Genomic DNA, 18,103 nt, shown 5'->3' with positions numbered 1-18,103 from the left:
TACACTATGATAGATAAGGCACTTATGGACTGTAAATTACTATCTTGTGCAATATCGCCGATCAAATAGCCGGATGTGTTCTAGAATATTTTTTCGTTTGATTTCTAAAAAATGCTTGAAGCTATTTGCTGCCATAAAAAAACAACGATGACAGGAAGGGATTTTTGAACAGGTGGGATAAATTTTGCTTTTGCAGTGGGTCGCTCACGAGAAAAAACGTACGCATGTTTTGTCAGCTTTATGCAGATGTTTTTTTTTTTCGGTAGACTCTAATGGTAACATCGACAAGCTGGCATTTGCACTCGCCCAATCTCTTTTTCTTTTTTATACAGGCTTTTCGAGCGAACATCTTTACAGAGAATGTTACATAGCACATAGTTGTTATTTGACATTTTAACTTGCGGTGGTAATTATTTGTGCTGGCGCTAAATGCGTATCCCGTTCAGCAGGCTGCCCGCGCTGGTTCACGCGGCGTTACGCGTTGTCGGCATTATTTCCAAACGAAGCTTTTAATGCGGCTCATAGCTGGGCTCACCGATATTTGCTGGACCGCTTTGACAAATGGCGGCCGGGCAAGGGTGGGCCGGTGTCGTTCTTGCTGCGCTAACTGCAAGCTGCAGGGAAGGCGTCTCGGGGTCCATCCTCTCAGTGTCTCGAAGCCTCTGCGGTGATGTTCCATCTCCTCGACAGCCGTCCTTGATCTGACTGGCCATGGGTTCTTGCTCGGGCTGGGGTGTAGAGAAGAAATACAGATATGAGCGTGTTGAATGCGTTTGAACCGGAGTGTTGAATCGAAGCCTTCGAATGAGTGTCACTTACAAGGTCTGCAAATGACACCACAGGCCGCGGGAAATATCACTCAGTGATTAACTTCTCCTAGGAAGTTTTTGTGGTCTTTCCTTGCTGTTTCGATGAACTCAGGGTTTTTTTTTGCGCGCATTCGCTGCGCGGCCTTGTGCAACGGCTAGTAGTGGTAGCTCAGGGAAACAGAGTTACGAAGTGAACGCGTGAGGAGTGCTTCAGGATGGCCTTCTGTCTTTTGTACTCATTTTCTTGCTGAGATCGCTGTCATATGGTACACCGAACCTGATTTCAGCATAGTGGCGGCCCTGGCGTAGCGTGCTTGGCTGAGAAATGCTTTGCCAAAACCGGTTACATCTTGACTTTAATGAGCAATTAGTCTATTTAGAGTGTACTTCTAGCACGACTAGGCATGACAGGCGGCGACGGGTTAAAAAGCACAGTGCGAAGGCGCTTCGATGCTGAGAGAGTTGGGGCAAGGCGGCACAGCCCTAAGTACAGATATCTCAGAAAAGTAACGAATAAAACACACCGGAACACTGGCGGGTGGCGTGTCGCTGCAAGAAGCGCGTCACTAACGCGGGCGCAATTTGTTCACGCTTCTAGGTTAGAGATAAGCTTATCTTCGCTTTTTGTACATGGAATTACGGATATATCGCACTATTTCGCGATCCCTTTAGAGTTCGATGAATTCGGATTGGACTGTATTGCTCTTTATCGAGCACATCTGAAATACCCTTGGCGAGGCAGCAGCCGCCGAAAATCTGTAGAACAACGCTCCAGATATTTTTGATCTATTTGTCAGCATTAACAGAAAGGCGGTGCGTACGTCTCAAATACCTGTGTCGTAGGGTCAGCAATGCTGGGTCGTGAGAAGGGACAGAGCAGCATGACGTGTAGGTCTTGGAGATGACGGTGGATGCGTTGAGCCACGGGGGCTAGGAAATCAGGCAGCGCGTTTCGCAGCATTCCAGTGTACCCAAAGTTGGGTCGCTGGCTTTTGTGACAGTCCTGTCTGGTGATGTCAGGCATGGTAAGGTGGCCCAGAATCAGCTCTCGCATGGCCGCATGAACAGCATTTGCTCCTGGGGATTAGAAAGCGAGAAAATGGCGGCAGACATTTCTAAACTCATGAAAAGAATCCACCTCTTGAATCAAATAGGGGCGTCATACAGGTGCGGAAGTTCTTCTGAGCTTAATTGTAAAATTTTGGTAGAAATAACTAATAGCAAGACGAAAGGTCGGGAAACGGTAAATAAGGCGAAGATAAGTGCAGAAAAAGAATATAAAGAGGAGATACTAAGATTTATGTACGCCCTTCAATGCCAGGTGGCAGGCGGCGGTGACTCCGCCAGGGGGAAGCTTATCGGAGCGCTGGGCGACGGAACGTTTTCGACAGTCTTGTGAATGAAGAAGAACAGGCCTGAAATGATACAAATTTCACTTTTACTGTTTAGAATCGTGCCGTTACAGTGCCCTTCAGTACAAACAAGCTATCATAACTAGATGTAAAAGTAATAATATGAAGTGTTTTCTCTTCGAAACCCCCGCACTTATGGCCACTGAAACGCTCTCATGGTTTTCTCCCCCGCGTAGTGCGCTGTGACGTGGTTTGAAGGTGATCGCTAAAGTCATACCTTAGCCAATTTAACGTTCTGGATCAGAGGGTACACTACCCAGAACGCTGCGAAAACACTCTAGGGCCACTGCAGTTGTACTCACTCCGTTCAGTATGATGGTTCCTGACCACTGTCGCACTCGGGAAACCTGGCTCCAGTGCCTCGCTACAGGCCACCCTAGAACAGGTTCGAACCGCGCGATGACCAACGCCTCACACCGAAGAGAGAGCTGTCCGGCTGCTCCAAAGGAACTCGTTACCCGAGATCACTGCCAAGTACGTGATAAAGGTGGAAATAAAAAAGGGTCTCTTACTTGGCCTGGGTCGTCGTGGATAGCTGCAGGAGCTCTAGCAAGACCGGCTGCAGTGCACGAGAGGAACGCACGAGGAACGTGGTGCCTGGTCGCGAGAAGAACATGCCGCGCGAGCTGCCGACGGAACAGCTGGTGAAAAGAAAAAACAGCAGCTGAAAAGAATATGACTTATTTTTTTTGTCCTCTGAAAACAATTCCCGTAGAAATATATTTCAGCGCATTTTTTTTTGTGTTTGCCGTGCGCTTCGTTGACTTCCCACTTGCGATCGTTAAATTCAGAAGAGGAGTAACGCGACTGCCCACCGGTGCGTGTACCTTCGCTGCAGGTCAAAATGTTACGTTTAATGAAAAAGAAGTAAAATGTAGGAGAAGAAGAAGAAGAAGAAGAAGAAGAAGAAGAAGAACAGCAGCGTTACAACAATGGAACATATATTACTCTCTTGCCAGAGGTTCGAGCATCAGAGAAGGACGCATTATAAATCCCCATTACAAAGTTCTGAGTTACTTTTTTGGTTACGCTTCTTCTTTCTTATGGTATGAGCGCCAATGCTATTGCGTTGTATGAAATTTGCGAATACCTTCCCGATTACATCACAGCTCCCGTTAAAGAGAAACAACTTTATTTGTCCGCAAATAAAATGGCCGGCCTACTGGGTAAAGTCCACCGCTCCAGGTGGCCAGCAGTTTGTCTGTCGGCGACTTCTAGCGCTCTGGTCGCCGACCTGGACTGATCGCCGGGGCCCGAACTGGCGAGAAAAGCTTCCCATTGTTCACGAGAATGAGATGTAACTAGCTCTACCGGAGGCGGATCCTCCAAGCAGGCCCAGATTAAGTGGTCCAAAGTGTCAGGCTCGCCGTAGAGCTGACAGAACGGGCTTACCAGATCCGGGAATATGTTAGTATATCCACGGGTTCGGCTGTGACCGCGTTAGCAGCCGTCGCCACGTGATAGCCTGTTATCTGCTGACCGAGTCATGCGGCAGGCGCACGCGTACCTCTAGTATTTAGTTATCGCCTGATAAGAGTCCAGGGCCTCATTTCGGTGTGCTCCTCTGTCAGAAGCCTTCTCACCCGCTCGGCTGACAAAACCTCGACCATACCACTAGATTTCCCTGCTATCTGCCAAAGCGAATATTCTTCAGTAGTTTTTAAACAATGAAGCAAAAGTTACAACGCAGGGCATGTTCAGGCCTGGGCTGGTCGTTCTGGTGTACCTAGATACATAGAAATCAGTAGATCAGCCGACGGAGGCCACCAGTGCAATGAGTGTCTGGTCAGTGTGTGTTGTTCTGGCACTTTGTCAGTGGTGCGCTTATTCCAAGTTTATGGGAGCTGGATAGAAACGTTTACCTTTCAGAGGCGTTGAAATAGGGGCAGAGTGTGGTGGCGTGTCTAAGCGATGGACGGTTGGCGAAGTGAGCGTTTTTCCCAGCGTGCATTCGTAATTACGAGGAAGGTGATAGCTTCACTGCAAGCCCACTAACGTTGTCGATGAGCTAGCGACAAGCAAGCACTTAAGGTTGGTAACGAGTCTACTATCCTCGCCTGCAAAATTCCCAGCACGCAACAGAAAGCGCAGTAGCCAGATAGCTGGATGAAGTAAGCCGGTAACCAGTTGAGCCTACTGCGACTACCAGCGACTACCTGACAGTCCATGTAGCAGTTTTCGACGCTTATGCTGCCATAGCTTGCAGCGGCTCACTGCCGTGGACGCACACCAGCCCAGTAAAAGTGCTCTGTAAAGGCACAGAGTAACACGAGCCAAATGACCTGAAAAACGTCGATATCGAAGTTTGGTAGCAGAGTTTCTCATGGGCTTAGATAGATGCCGTAACAAAGGGCTCCGTATTAATTTAGATGCCTGCCGCTCTTTAACATGTACCAATATCTCATGACATACTGGAGTCTTGTCCACCGAAATGTGGTCGTCACAGCATGCATTCTATTCTGCGTACTATGGCTCCGCAACCTAACGCCGAATAATCGTATGGCTGCTTCTGAAGCACTATTTGAAAAGCGCAAAATAGCAGGCAACCACAGAGTGTTCCACTTCGAGCTTACAGTCACGCCATTGAAGTGTCCGCAGCGTAGGACTGTTGACCATGACACAGAAGGGAAGGGGAATGGTGGGTCGGGCTTAAGGCACTGTTCATGAACGCCACACTGTGGAGCTTATCGTAGGCGACCACGAAACCGACAGTATCTTAGGGCAGATTTCGCTCAAACTTGCAAAATTCGGGCCGCAAGACGAGAAAACCAAGCATGCTGTGGAGTCTCCATGCTGCAGGGGACAGGTCGACCCATACGTCGTGTGAGCGTTGGTGTGCCGGACCTTTCGCCGTGGCGGTTGGTAACCACTCTGGCCGAACATGCTCAGCTTGATAGAGCATAAGAGGAGTGGCGGCCAACTGCAGCTTTCCCTGTGATCATTTGTGCCTAGAAGGGCGCGTGCGAATCCTGTAGGAGAGAAGTGCGGCCAGAGAGCACCTCTAAGCTGCAAAACAAAACGAGTGCACGCATTATTGTTGAGTCTTTGGGGAAGGAAGTCGAAGGCACCTTCATTGTCCGTCGTTCTCCCTGCGGTCGTGGTCAAATCACTGCTCTTAATTTTCTATGCTAGCTTGTCGTCCGTCGACATCACTAGGGATGTACTTGGAGGAACGAGAGGCAAGGAACACTTGCCGCTTGTTTACAGCAGAATAAACACGCGATGAATTCTCCATCAATGACACAGGCTTTCGTCCACTGGGTTGGCGGAGAACGTAGGCACGGGAAAATAGCTGAAGAGTGCACGAAGTCATAGAATGTTCGACGATATGGTACACACGATAAAGGCGGCTGAGCCAAAGTCCAGTTTGTTGTTGTACAAGTCAAGGGGCCGCGACTTCATTGCTGATATGGCCGCACCCATGCTGATAATCTTGCCAGCGACAATTCGCGAATCGTCCGCGATACGCAGTAGGCCTGGTTGAGGTTTTCTGCATTGCAAGGTTTATGTGCAACTTCTCTAATAATACTGCATTGCTAATAAATTTGGATGCTTCGTAGTTTGCTAATAATATTATTTATCAAAGGGATCGCAGGTCTTTCGACCTGTGGTTGCGAAATGGGGGAGATGACCTCCTTACTCCAGAGGTGGAGAGTAGTCTTTTTCCCAGGGATGGACGCGGGGAAACTACAAGGAGGAGGGCGCCCGACGGGCTCCCTCCATAGCGCGACGCGGGTGCGCGAGGCCTCTTCATGGGGTACGGCTGGCCATGCAATGTCACACCGGCCCGCACCCCGAAGTGGCCGCCTAGTGAAGCAGCTTCCCCGAAACCGGCGAGCGCATGTCGCTGGTCCAGATGCAGCCATACCTGCATAGCATGGATACAGTGAGCTTGTCGCCACGAGTATCATTTATACGAATCCTTTAACAGAGAGAAGAAAGCGTATATAGCAGGTGGTATGAGATGTTTTATGTCCAGGGTCTTAGTTTGGTAACCTAAAGACTCTGTGCAGTTGCAGCGTTTAATTTATTCGTTTCACACAGTGAGTTTATCTGTCAAGGCGCTGTCGCTAGAGCCAGCCAAACAGGTCTGAGTTTCACGTAGGATTCATAGCCCCCAAGAAAGGAAGAATAGCTTTGCAAAGCTTTCATTCGTTTCACAGCGAAAAATTTTGGTGCGGGACTCGAAATTGTCTACGTTGATTCACGCTGCTAGCAAGAGTTTGTGGTCAAAAAGACTTCTTGCGCGAGACTATTTCACACAGTAGAGGAACTAATCAAGCGGCAGAGAGAAACAGGTATCCTGCTGATTGTACATTGAGCACGGTCGTTGCATTCTGAAACAAATACATCTCATCCATTCGAGCAAAAACTAGGCCCTCACGTCCGCCCAATATCAAGTTAGCCAATATCCTCAAGAACATGAACCATCTAATTCCTTCGGTAGACTGTAAGCATAAGCCACCATTTGCACAAACCGCACTCCGGACACATTCACATATACACAGACCCTGCACGCTCCAAACCCGGGTCGTATGCCTTTGCGATTAAAGACCTGACATCGACATTCCCGAAACCTATACAGCTGGTCCCTTCAGAAATCCAGCCGCATGCACCACACTGGAAACAAGCCATTATCCAAGCCATGCACCAAGCCTCCCTAGCAAACCGCACAGCTCTGCACCCCATTATCCTATACACTGATTCAGCGCATGCAATACGAACAAAACATAAGAGGTAGATTGTGAAGAATAGCCTCTCTGGCTGCGCTAATGTGCCGCGGGCGACAATACGAACCTCCCAAAAACGCCGGATAGACATAGAACTGTGCAGCACTTAACAGGAATAACTCGGCAGTATCTCTCAAGTCAGTACCCCCCTTTGCTCGGCACGTGGTCTCTAGGGGGTCCAGGGAAATGAGCTCGTTCATCAGCTTGCCCGAGGCATTGGCTAATGACTGGCCATCCACAATTGCGTGTCCGAGATTGGTAGCGAGGAACGAAGTAGCGCTATACAAGCAACAGCTAAATTAGCGCTACTAACACATGTGAAAGGAACGCAATTGCTCCCTCCACCACACACATCTAATCACGCAAGAGACAGACACCAAACGCACCTCTTATCCAGCACAGACCTTCGCAAAAAGAAGACTTATTTAGCTGGTCATATGTGCCGGGCTTTGTTCCGTAACATTAAGTTCTATTTTAGTGGGAGAGCTTGATTTCTCGCTTGAGTGATCTTTTCTTTTACAGGTAAATTTCTTCCTACTGACTGGTCAAAAGTGATGCAAAAGTTTCGTTCAAACTCTGTGAAACGCGAAAAACAAAAGCCGCAGTGAGTTATCGAAGAAAGGGGCAATCCGTTGAAGGTTTCAAAGAAAAAGGAACACAATTCGTGCATATTCGGTTACACTGTAAAGCAGGATGCATAGATACACGAGAACGTCAAAAACCACAAAAACTTGAGCAAGGCTCCATGCTGTGCCGTTAGTTTTCACTTTGAAGCCGGGGTGGGACTACTTTGAAAGTGTTAACGAATGCTGTCTACTCTTCTGCAGCAGCTAATATTTTTGTTCAATTCTCTCTCCTTTAGGTGTTCCGTTCTGTTCCAGTCATCCTGATGATGTTGACAAAAGAACCTCTACCACTACGAACGGATAGTCGATTGTTACAAAAGAGGACTCCCGGCTCCACATAAATACCACAGCGGGAATTTCCGCTACGGACAATTAAAAATCAATGAATAGACCTGCAACTCCACAGCACTGTAAGAAACACTGAACATTGTCTGGCAAAACAAGGTTCGGCACCTAGGTACGACAAGCTGCTTTTGAGTAAAGGAAATGGCGCAGGAACTGTACCACATCTCTGAAGACACCTCAATCACGCCGTGATGTGTAGGGAAGAAGGTGGGAATGAAAGTGTAAGGAGAGAAAGAGGTGCCTTGGTGCAGGACTTCACAATGATATAGACGAGCAGGGGATCTTTAACGTGCATTGACATCGTATAGCACACGGGCGAGTTTTGCGTCTCGCTTCCATCGAAACGCGTCCGCCGCGGTAGGGTTTTAACCCGGCCACTCTGGCTCAGTAGCTGAGTGCCGTAACCACTGAGCCACTATAGTGGGTGAGTACTAATATCAACAGGTAAATGAACGCTACGGACACAGGCGAGAGAAACATATCTACTTCCTGCACCACACCCACGTTTCACCTCACAACAATCCAGATTTCTTCGTAGGACCGAAACCAAATTATTCCTTACCCCGAATGGACTATTTATTTGGCTTTCGCAGCGACCCAAATTGACTTAGTTGTCCTCATAGATGGCAGAATTTGAGAATATGTTTTTCACGTGCAACACTGCCTAAAAAACGTTATTTTCCCTGTCCCCCATTAGAATATAAAACGCTTGGCATAAGTCGGTATAACTGGATAAACACCCCGCTCTATAGCCGAATAGCTGACCTATCATCAGTGGTCGATCATCTGTATCCACGTCCTTCTACATCGATAAAACTCTCGGAAAGACAACAAAATAATTCAGGGAAACTTAAGTTGCGCGATTAAACTTATGACGTGATAGCGTTAATGGGTCACGTCAGAGGCTTCTCTTGACCACGCAGACACGGACGCTCTTTCCGTATTATGTGAAAGCGCACCTGACAGGCCTATAATGTCTGCTTTAGCCGCGCCGTACTAGAGCGCCTGCGTGGCCTGTAGGGGTAGCGTGTTTGACTCAAGGGCTAGGGATTTGATTCCGTTCTAAGTAGCCCAATTTCATTTCATCACAATTCATTTATTTCATATATTTCATGCCCTAACGAGGTGTAAGCCACGTTGTGACATTCGCATTAAAAACAGCTCCTAGGTGAGGTCACGACTCTCTATCCCAACTTGCTTTTCTGCAAACACCGGTGGCGACAACATCCGTGTCCGGTTCTCCTGAACGGCACCCTTGACGCTGTTGCCTTAAAAAATGCTGCGGCGAGGCATTCAAGGAAAGGGTGACAGCTTGACAGAAGGAAGAGATGACACGTGCGTTACGGTGCTGTACCACACAAGGCGGTGCCAGCTGAAGGCTTAAGAGACGAAAGAAAAACTGCGTATCGGGTTAAACTATAAAGCATACAGGATGCATAGATACACGTGCACATCAAATCGAGAAAATGCTATAGCAACAAATTTTGACTTTGAAGGCGCATCGAAATCTCCCTAGAAATGTTAAACAAACCGGCCTGTATTTGTTCTTCACCGGCGAAGATGTCCTTGCTTTTCTACTCGCACTTTACACGTTCATTTCGAGTTCCATTTGACGCTGATTGTGCGTGCTCGCATTGACTATACATCGTGCAAATCTATGCACATGTATATAGGTGCGCATTTTGGCAGTCACCGCTCGCATAGAATTTCTCGTATTTTTCATAAAAAGGATCACTTGCTTTGTGTGCCCCTTTCTTATTCGCGAATCATACGTGCGCTGTTCACTCACCAGCCACGCCAATCAGCCCGGCAGTGTTCGTGCACCTCCTGCCAACGCAAGTCGGCCCGCTCGGAAAAGGAGCGTTGCCCGTCGTTGACGGCGAACAGCTGGGCGTCGGCGTGCGGGTCGGTGCTGTCGCCACGCTCCTCCTCGGGATACTTCGGGGCCTGCTCGACGGCCGCGCCTTCGACCTCAGCTGCCTGCGCCTGCGTGCCATTATGTCAAAGTAACAGTACGAGGGATCGTGAAATTTACCCGAAATATGAACTCTCTCGTGGTGGTATATTGCGCGTAGGGGGCGACAAACAGTAGACATCACCTATCTCAGTTAATGAGAGCAACGCGTATTACAAGCTGGAGTCTCTGATCGATTTCAGAAGTCCAGAGTTTGACAGCAACCCATCAACTTCGAGATCAGCCCGGTGAGGCCATCAGTTTTCGTTAATTTATGACCAGCGCTATTGTCTCCTCTAACTCCTGAGTCGGATTCCAAGACAATCTGTTCCTACCTTAAGCTGTCCTTCGCACAAAAGAAGAAAAAAAAAGAACGTTGTGAGCCAGAGAAAGGAACAATAGACTGGCCTCCTGCCTCACTGCGTAAAGGTGCGTTATCGTGAGAAATTGCAAAAGGGAATAGTCAGCATGATAAATGCAGAGGGACGTGCTGAACAGTTTATCGCTTGCGAATTTGGTGCACTGCTTTATGAAAATAAATTATTAGCTGGTGCAGTGTTTTAGGTTTGACCTTAGTTTACGTCCCGTTGTTCTGCAGCTGGCCAATAAGGACGAAGTACAAAATTACTGCTGAGTAAAGTGCGAAGCCAAGTTAAAAGAGGTGCTCGCTATCAGCTTAGCTCTATTGTTGACGCCTTTGTGGAAATCTCGATCTGGTCGTGCTTTTCATAACGATTATTGAAAATATTCGAGTTAGCTGTGTGCAACTCATATAATGCGTTCTATGTGAGCATTCGCGCAGTGCAATGTCGTTTCAATCTTATTGTTTCAATTTATTGCTGAATGCAATACCATTAGCCTCTATCGCCATGCAACATATCTGTTCTCTCAGATATAAAGCCGCGCGGTTTGTATAGACCGCTGCTTCTCAACGTACATTTTAAGAATATCGAAACCAACTTTTAAAGTGTCATCGCTGCAGTTGTGCTTACAGTTAAGCTAAGTAAATCAAACGTCTCAACGACGACGTACGTCTTGCTTATATATACTAGGTGGTATCGCCCGTCTTCCTGAGATATAGGGATTTTGAAATCAGTGGCACCGTCACTATGCTTGTGTCGTTACTGGCACTGCGTCCATCTGATATTTCACATAGCGTGTTCAGTGGTCCCGTACCTGAACCCGTGAAGAGCTCGAGTGGTCTACAGAGGGCACAGAAGGCTGCACGCTGAGGAATGCACCGGCCGATGTGGTGGCTGGCCGAGCACGTGTTGTGCCGTGCAGAGTTTCGGCCGGTGCGAGGAGCACGTGAGCGATCGCCTGGTGGACACGGCGCGTGCGGTGTGCGAATGAGGACCGCGGCTGGACTTCTCCGGTGTCCAGGCGGTAAAGCTGCTGGCACCAGCCCCTGCGGCTGAGGCCAAGGAAACCAGCTTATGCATAAAGAGAAGTCCCGCTTAGAGAGTGGGGCAGCCAACGCTCGACTGACGGCCGTCTAACCACAAGCATGAAGTCACATTACGCCTTGGTGATCACTGCACCGTTTTTCACAAATTTTATTGCAGCACGAAGAATGTGAGGTCCAGAAGCAAGCAGAGAAACGCCAGTTACAAGCGCCCAAGCATCGGCTATTTTTTAGTTCATTCATAATATTTTGAAATTCTTCTCCTGAGTTACATAGAAAAACATTGTCATCAAGGAAGCGATAATTTTTAAGATGTAGAGATTACCCTTATCTGAAGTTCTACTGAGCCCCGTTTTCAGAATATCTGATGTAAACAAGCACGATGAATAGTGCTGGAGAGATCATACCTCTAAGCCTGACACGCATCCTTATTGGAATTTTATTACTTTCTTTATGGATTACTGTGGTGGCTGTCTAGCCACCATAGAAATTTTCCAGCGCATTTACATATGCTTATTCTAGACTCCAGTTCTAAAACGCCTGCACGATGGCTGTGGTTTTGGATAGGTCGGATGCTTTCTCGCAATCGACGAAGGCCATATGTAGGCGCTATTAAAACGATACATCACTGTGGGCATGGTGTTTCAAAAAGGTTTTGAAGCGAAACGCCCCCGAATCAAGTAACGCTAAAGCTAAATCAGACTACTCTTGCGCGATGGAGTTTGCCATGTCAACATTTATGTCCTTTCACCGAATACGTTCCTTCCATGTTTTTTTTTTATTTTGACAGAACTTCCTGCACACGGTGCTAGTAAAGTGCGCCCGCTTAAGTTTGTCAGAACTGAAAACAATGATGAAACACGCGCTTCAAATTATTTAGCGAAAGCATCATGTGTGCGAGGCTTCTGAACACTACAATTTGTGCCATCGTAGTTGAGGACTTCTAGAAGAAAAGTTTCACAAAGCGGCACCGCCACTCACCAGTTCTGACCCTTCACGGTGATCCCAGCAACTTTCGTGGCCTTACCTGGAGGCAGGAAGAAACAAAAGCTCATTCAGCCATTGCAAATGACAATTGGTTTTCTTTATGAGAGTTTAACATCCCAAAGCGACTCAAGCTATGAGGGGCACCGTAGAGAAGGGCTCCGAAAATATCGACCGCCTTAGGTTTTTTAACGTGCACTTACAACGCACTGTACACGGGCCACTAGAATTTCGCCTCCGTCGAAATTCGACCCCCGCTACCGGGATCGAACCCGCATCTTTAAAGTCAGCAGCCGAGCGCCATAACCACTGAGCCACCGCGGCGTTGCAAATGAGAATAGAATCATGTCGAAGCAAGCTAGCGTGAAACGCATGTGACACTCCTGTACGAAGTCGGATCCAGCTGTCTCCTCTCAATTAAGTAATTTGTTTTGCAACAGCACTGAAATTCTCACTTACGTTAGACAGCACATTATAAGCATTAAAACATGCCTGAAATAACACAGCGCAGAGAGTTGAAACGACTGACAGTAGTAAGTGACTTCACGCTCGCAGTTGGTTTTAGGTTTTAGGACCGTGAGACTATGGAGCAGTTTCAACTAGAGTAGTCACAAGAATAATCATTGTTGTGCATAGAGCAGGGTCAAAGCATGAATAAAGAATCTTAATAATGCTGTTTAGAAGAGTGTAAAAGACCACACAGAATAACATGCCAAACTGGGATTTCGCATGGTTCGAAATGCAGTGCTAAAAACGGCTGCAACACAGTTGATAACACCCTGCAAGCTTATTGAAGTATAAGCTCTTTGTCTGCGGAGAGGTTCGTATGAGAAACTTCAGAAAGATGTGGGTCATCTTTACTGCTCAATCATTCGATGCGCAGCTGAGCTTCGGAAATCGGTAGGGTTGCATGTATCTTTGATAACGCCGATGACCGCGACTTTCCTTCACATTTCTGAAAGTTTTGGTAGCGAGCTTAAGATGACTGTAAGTTTCCAAAGACCTCTTTAAATAACCTTTCAAAACGCTTTCAATAATCTGTGCAAAGGGACAAGCGCATGCAAGGCTTGTCCGTTTTCGCAAGTCAGAAAAGCTGGCTAAATATTGTTCACGCAGATTTTGGCAGAGTGAGAGGAAACGAAGAAGGAAGAAACAGGCGAAAAGGAAAAAAAAGTGCTAAGGCTCATTCACTGTAGCAGTGATGTATACATTACAGACACTAGTTATGTTATACTATCGAGAAAAGTCAAAAAATTTGCGTGCGGATTCTCGAATCTCATAGATCACAATACTAACTTGAAGGGCTCAAGAAATTTGAGTATTAACGCACGCCGCACACTTCCATGCCCATAGAATTCAAAGCTCTGTTCTTCAAGGAACACATTTCTGGCAAATTAATTTTTTTATTCCGTAATATTTTTTCGCAACGAAACAGCACCAGAGAGAGCTTCCCCGGCGCACAGGAAAACCTCGCGACACCCATCTTCATTTCTTGTTTTCGAAAAGTGATGCATCTTTATAGACACGAAGTAGGCATAAAATTCCGTCCAGCAGGGATTCCAAATGTAGCCGGCGTAGCGTACTTCGAAAAACAGCTTATACATTTCGAAACCAAAAGTCAAAAGGCACGTGCGCAATCGTGGATGCCATGCTGCAAAAGGTCATGATGGCGGCTAATGAAGTCCTCGGACTGCTGGCCACAAACGGCCATGCCGGGAGCAACTACCATTACCCAGACACATATCTGATTCATGTGCACCTCCGATCACCGTTTTCTCTTCGCACTGTGATAAGGCGCTGATGGACGCACATTACCATCTTGTGCAATCTATCATCAATGAAATGATCTGATGTGTTCTCGATTTTTTTTTAGTTCGAATTCTAAAAAATGATGGCAGCTATTTACTGCCATGAAAAACAACAAAACCGGGAAGAGGTTTTTGAACAGGTGGGATAAATTTTGCTTTTGCAATCTGTCGCTCAAGAGAAAAAACATACGCATGTTTTGTCAGCATCATGTCGATGTTTTTTTCTTTCGGCAGACTCTAATGCAAGCATCGACCAGCTGGCATTTGCACTCGCCCGGTCTCTTGTTCTTTTTTATAGAGGCTTTTCGAGCGAACATCTTTACAGAGCATGTTACGCAGCACATAGTTGTTATATGACATTTTAACTTACGGTGGAAATTATTTATGCTGGCGCTAAATGCGTATCCCGTTCAGCAGGCTGCCCGCGCTGTTTCACGCGGAGTTACGCGTTGTCGGCATTATTTCCAAACAAAGCTTTTAATGCGGCTCATAGCTGGGCTCACCGATACTTGCTGGACCGCTTTGACATATGGCGGCCTGGCAAGGGTTGGCCGGTGTCGTACTTGCTGCGCTAGCTGCAAGCTGCAGGGAAGGCGTCTCGGGGACCATCCTCTCAGTGTCTCGAAGCCTCTGCGGTGATGTCCCATCTCCTCGACACCTGCCCTTGATCTGACTGGCCATGGGTTCTTGCGCGGGCTGGGGTGTAGGGAATAAATACGGATATGAGCGTGTTAAATGTAGTTTATACAGACGCTGAATTAGAATCGGAGCCTTCGAATGAGTGTCACTTACAAGTTAAGGAAAAAACAGTGCGGACCGTAAGAGAAATCACACAGTGATAAACTTGTCCTGTAAGTTTTCTGGGATCTTTCCTTGTGTTTCCATGAAATGATTTTTTTCGCACGGCTTGTTGATAATGCAAAACAAAGAGCTTGCACGATTTCAACTACGGAAGTGACATTACAGCGTTGCAGCGCGGAATATAAGCTCTGTCTTTCCAGTCAAAAGGAAACAGCTGGGGAGGGGGGGGGGGGGCGGGAAGATGTGGACACATCCACTTTTATAGGATTTGTACTAGAGGAGATGGTTAAACTTTTCATATAAATGACCAGTTATCTTTTAAGTTCCGGTTGTCCCAAGCATGTTGTGTTTGAGCAGATCTCATGATGCAGAGTACCCTCAGACATAACGAGTTGTTTTGAGAGGTGTTCAAATATTAATAGATTTCCAGTACATTTGAGTTTGAAGCTGCTCGGCTGATGAAACAATAAAATGTTTTTTAGCAATTTAACATGAACCAAATACAGAAATGGCTGGGCAGGCACAGCAGCTTTGTTCTTGTTTCGAAAAATAAACTGTATGCTGAAGGCTTTTGCCATTATATATAAAAACACCTTTATGCTCACACGGCATACGAAAGCTGGTTTTGATTCCGCACCAAAGAAGAAATATTTTGACGAGAGTGCATATTCAATCAACCGTCAAATCAAGACAAAAAACGAATGATATTTAAATCATGTAAAAAAAAAAGATTTTACACTACATGTACTATATACTGAAGAGTGATAGACACAATAATCGGGATTGGTATTCAGAGCAAAGTTAAATGAATCAACCTCAGTTAATGACCGCCTCTATATAAAGTTAACTTCAGTGTTATCATGCTCTACGCAATTTGTTAGACACTCTCGGACTTCGTTCTCTGTACAAGCGGAGAGATGAAAGCTACCCTTGTGCCTGTTAATTAGGAAGTGATATATTACATTAACTGGAGTATGTAAATGATGAGAAATCTAAGATATTTGAAAAAATTCATTTTTTTAAAGGCAGTTTATCAGTGTGACGCCGAGACGGAGTTTTACGGACGCACCTCTTCCGCAAGCCCCGTATTCGCAACTCTTCAAAACATTCAATGCGAATAGCAAGCGCCGAGTACACACTATCTGGGAGCTCGCGTATCTTTGCAAGACAACTGCACAGTTGGGTCATATCAACACCCCAGCACCTTCCGTAACGTCTTCACGAATGGTTACTCAGAGAAAGGCTTCTAAATTAAGTCAGGTCCCATTCCGCGTTTTCGGAAAAAAACGCCAGCGAATCGCCTTATCTTTCCATTACACACAATTGCATTGAGGTCAAATTATTTGTTCATGCTGAAATACGCTGTGTCCACGTAAGTCCAATATTTAGGTTAGGTTAAGGCAAGACGACACAGTCTTATGTTCAGATTCCTCAGTACACTGATACGAATAAAGCAAGCTGTACAGATCCGGCCTTGCCCGCGGCCCATTGAGCTCTTGCAAGTGAAAGTTAACTGATTTCCTATATTTACTCAATATTATAATAAAGATGAGCCTGGTTGTATCGAACCCGGATATTTTGAATTCTCGCCTTTATCCCGCATACACCAAAGATGCCCTTGAAAATTAGTTGTATAAGTATAGGAAAGTCGTGCTGTACATCTAATTTCCAAGAGTTGAATACGTCAGACTGCGCGTCGCGCCCCTTCAAGTGGCACTTTTCCTAACGGCTCTCTTCGATCACTTTCAGCGGATGGAGACGATTGGCTGCGCGGCCTTATCCAATTGCTGGTAGTGGTAGCTGTGGGAAACAGAGTTACGAAGTAAACGCGTGGGGAGTGCTTGAGGATGGCCTTCTGTCTTTTGTACTCATTTTCCAAGCCACATCGCTGTCATACGGTAAACCGAACCTAATTTAAGCTTAATAGCGGACCTCGCATGGCGTGCTTCGCAGCCGAAGGGCGTTGCTGAAACCAGCTATATCTTGATTTTAATGAGCGCTCATTCTATTTATAGCGTACTGCTAACAGGTCAAGGCATGATAGGCGGCGGCGGGTTACAAAGCACGGCCCGAAGCCGCTTTGATGCTGAGAAGGTTAAGGAAAGGCGGCACAGCCTGAAGTAGAGACTTCTCGGGACACTGTAACGAATAAAGCACACTAGCACACCGGGCGGGCCGCGCGTCGATGCAAGAAGCGCATCACTGAGGTGGGCGCAATTTATTCACGCTTCTAGGTGACAGGTAAGCTTATCTATTGCGCTTTTTGTACACTCAATTATAGACATATCAATCTAATTCGCGATCATCTTAGAGTTTACTAAATGGGTGCTGGACTGTGTCTCTTTATCGAGAACATCTGAGATACCTTTGGCGAGGTAGCAGCCGCGGAAAAGCCAAAAAATTTTTTCTCTACTTGCCAGCTTTAACTGAGAGGCGGTGCGCACGTGACACATACCTGTGTCGTGGCGTCACCAGTGCTGGGCCTACAGCTGGGACTGGGCAGCTTGGCGTGTACGTGTTGGAGGTGGCGGTGGCCGCATGGAGCCACAGTGGCGACGACCGCAGCACTCGCGTTCCCCAACTCGCTGGTGTCCCCAAAGTTGGGTCGCTGACTTTTGTCGCAGTCCTCTTTGATGGCGTCCGGAATTGTAAGCTGACGCTGCACCAGCTGTTGCATGGCTCGCGTGCTGTCCGCCGCGACGCCTAAATGGTCGGCCACGCTGATGTCTTCAATTTAGCTAGAAGCAGAAAAAGAGTAAGATATTTCTTGCTAGAATAATAAGGTTCTTAATCGATGTATAATGATTGAAGCGTAAGCGCTTCACTTTACAAGCTTCCGAGTTGCTGCTTGAGGATGAAACTTTACAGGCTAGAGGTAAACGATGTAGACTGCGTTTGCTCCCGGAGGATAGAAAGCAACAAAATGGCGGTGATCATTTTGAAACAGAGTGAACGAATCCACATCTTGAATCAACTAGAAGAGGTGCGAAAGTGCTTCGGAGCTTTATTATAAAATGTTGGAAGAAAGAAATGAAAGGAAGACGAAAGCTCGGGACGGAATAAAGAAGGCGCAGATTAGTCTAAAAAGAAGGAGAATATAAAAAGAATACACTAAAATCTATATACGAACTTCAAATCCACGTAGGAGGCGGCGGTGACTCCTCCAGGAGGCACGTTATGAGGCAGCACTGGCCTGGAATCATACAAATCCCACTTTTACTGTTAAGCA

The 18,103-nt window shown here is 46.7% G+C and overlaps 2 protein-coding genes across 2 annotated transcripts; both read right to left on the bottom strand.

Moving 5' to 3' along the window:
* Positions 1-2,729: 2,729 nt before the first annotated feature.
* LOC144122816 (uncharacterized) lies at positions 2,730-11,919 on the bottom strand. The gene is made up of 4 exons (XM_077655817.1): positions 11,906-11,919; positions 11,053-11,290; positions 9,712-9,908; positions 2,730-2,862 (listed from the first exon to the last, which is right to left on the bottom strand). The coding sequence occupies exons 1-4, from the start codon at positions 11,917-11,919 to the stop codon at positions 2,730-2,732; spliced, it is 582 nt and encodes a 193-aa protein (XP_077511943.1).
* A 2,631-nt stretch (positions 11,920-14,550) lies between these two features.
* LOC144124207 (uncharacterized) lies at positions 14,551-17,551 on the bottom strand. Its single transcript, XM_077656856.1, has 2 exons — positions 17,330-17,551; positions 14,551-14,769 (listed from the first exon to the last, which is right to left on the bottom strand). The coding sequence occupies exons 1-2, from the start codon at positions 17,549-17,551 to the stop codon at positions 14,551-14,553; spliced, it is 441 nt and encodes a 146-aa protein (XP_077512982.1).
* Between the last annotated feature and the right edge of the window lie 552 nt (positions 17,552-18,103).

The sequence above is a fragment of the Amblyomma americanum genome, chromosome 3 (assembly GCF_052857255.1).
Source record: "Amblyomma americanum isolate KBUSLIRL-KWMA chromosome 3, ASM5285725v1, whole genome shotgun sequence".
Classification (NCBI taxonomy): Eukaryota; Metazoa; Arthropoda; class Arachnida; order Ixodida; family Ixodidae; genus Amblyomma; species Amblyomma americanum.
This window is presented reverse-complemented; position numbering and strand designations above follow the sequence as displayed.

Coding starts and splice junctions, on each gene's coding strand:
- LOC144122816 (XM_077655817.1), bottom strand. Junction 9,909..11,052: donor CGAGCTCTTCACGGGTTCAG/GTACGGGACCAC, acceptor AATGGCACGCAG/GCGCAGGCAGCTGAGGTCGA. Junction 2,863..9,711: donor CGGGCTGATTGGCGTGGCTG/GTGAGTGAACAG, acceptor TCTTTTCACCAG/CTGTTCCGTCGGCAGCTCGC.
- LOC144124207 (XM_077656856.1), bottom strand. CDS start 17,551: ATGCAACAGCTGGTGCAGCGTCAGCTTACAATTCCGGACGCCATCAAA. Junction 14,770..17,329: donor CTGGTGACGCCACGACACAG/GTATGTGTCACG, acceptor CCTACACCCCAG/CCCGCGCAAGAACCCATGGC.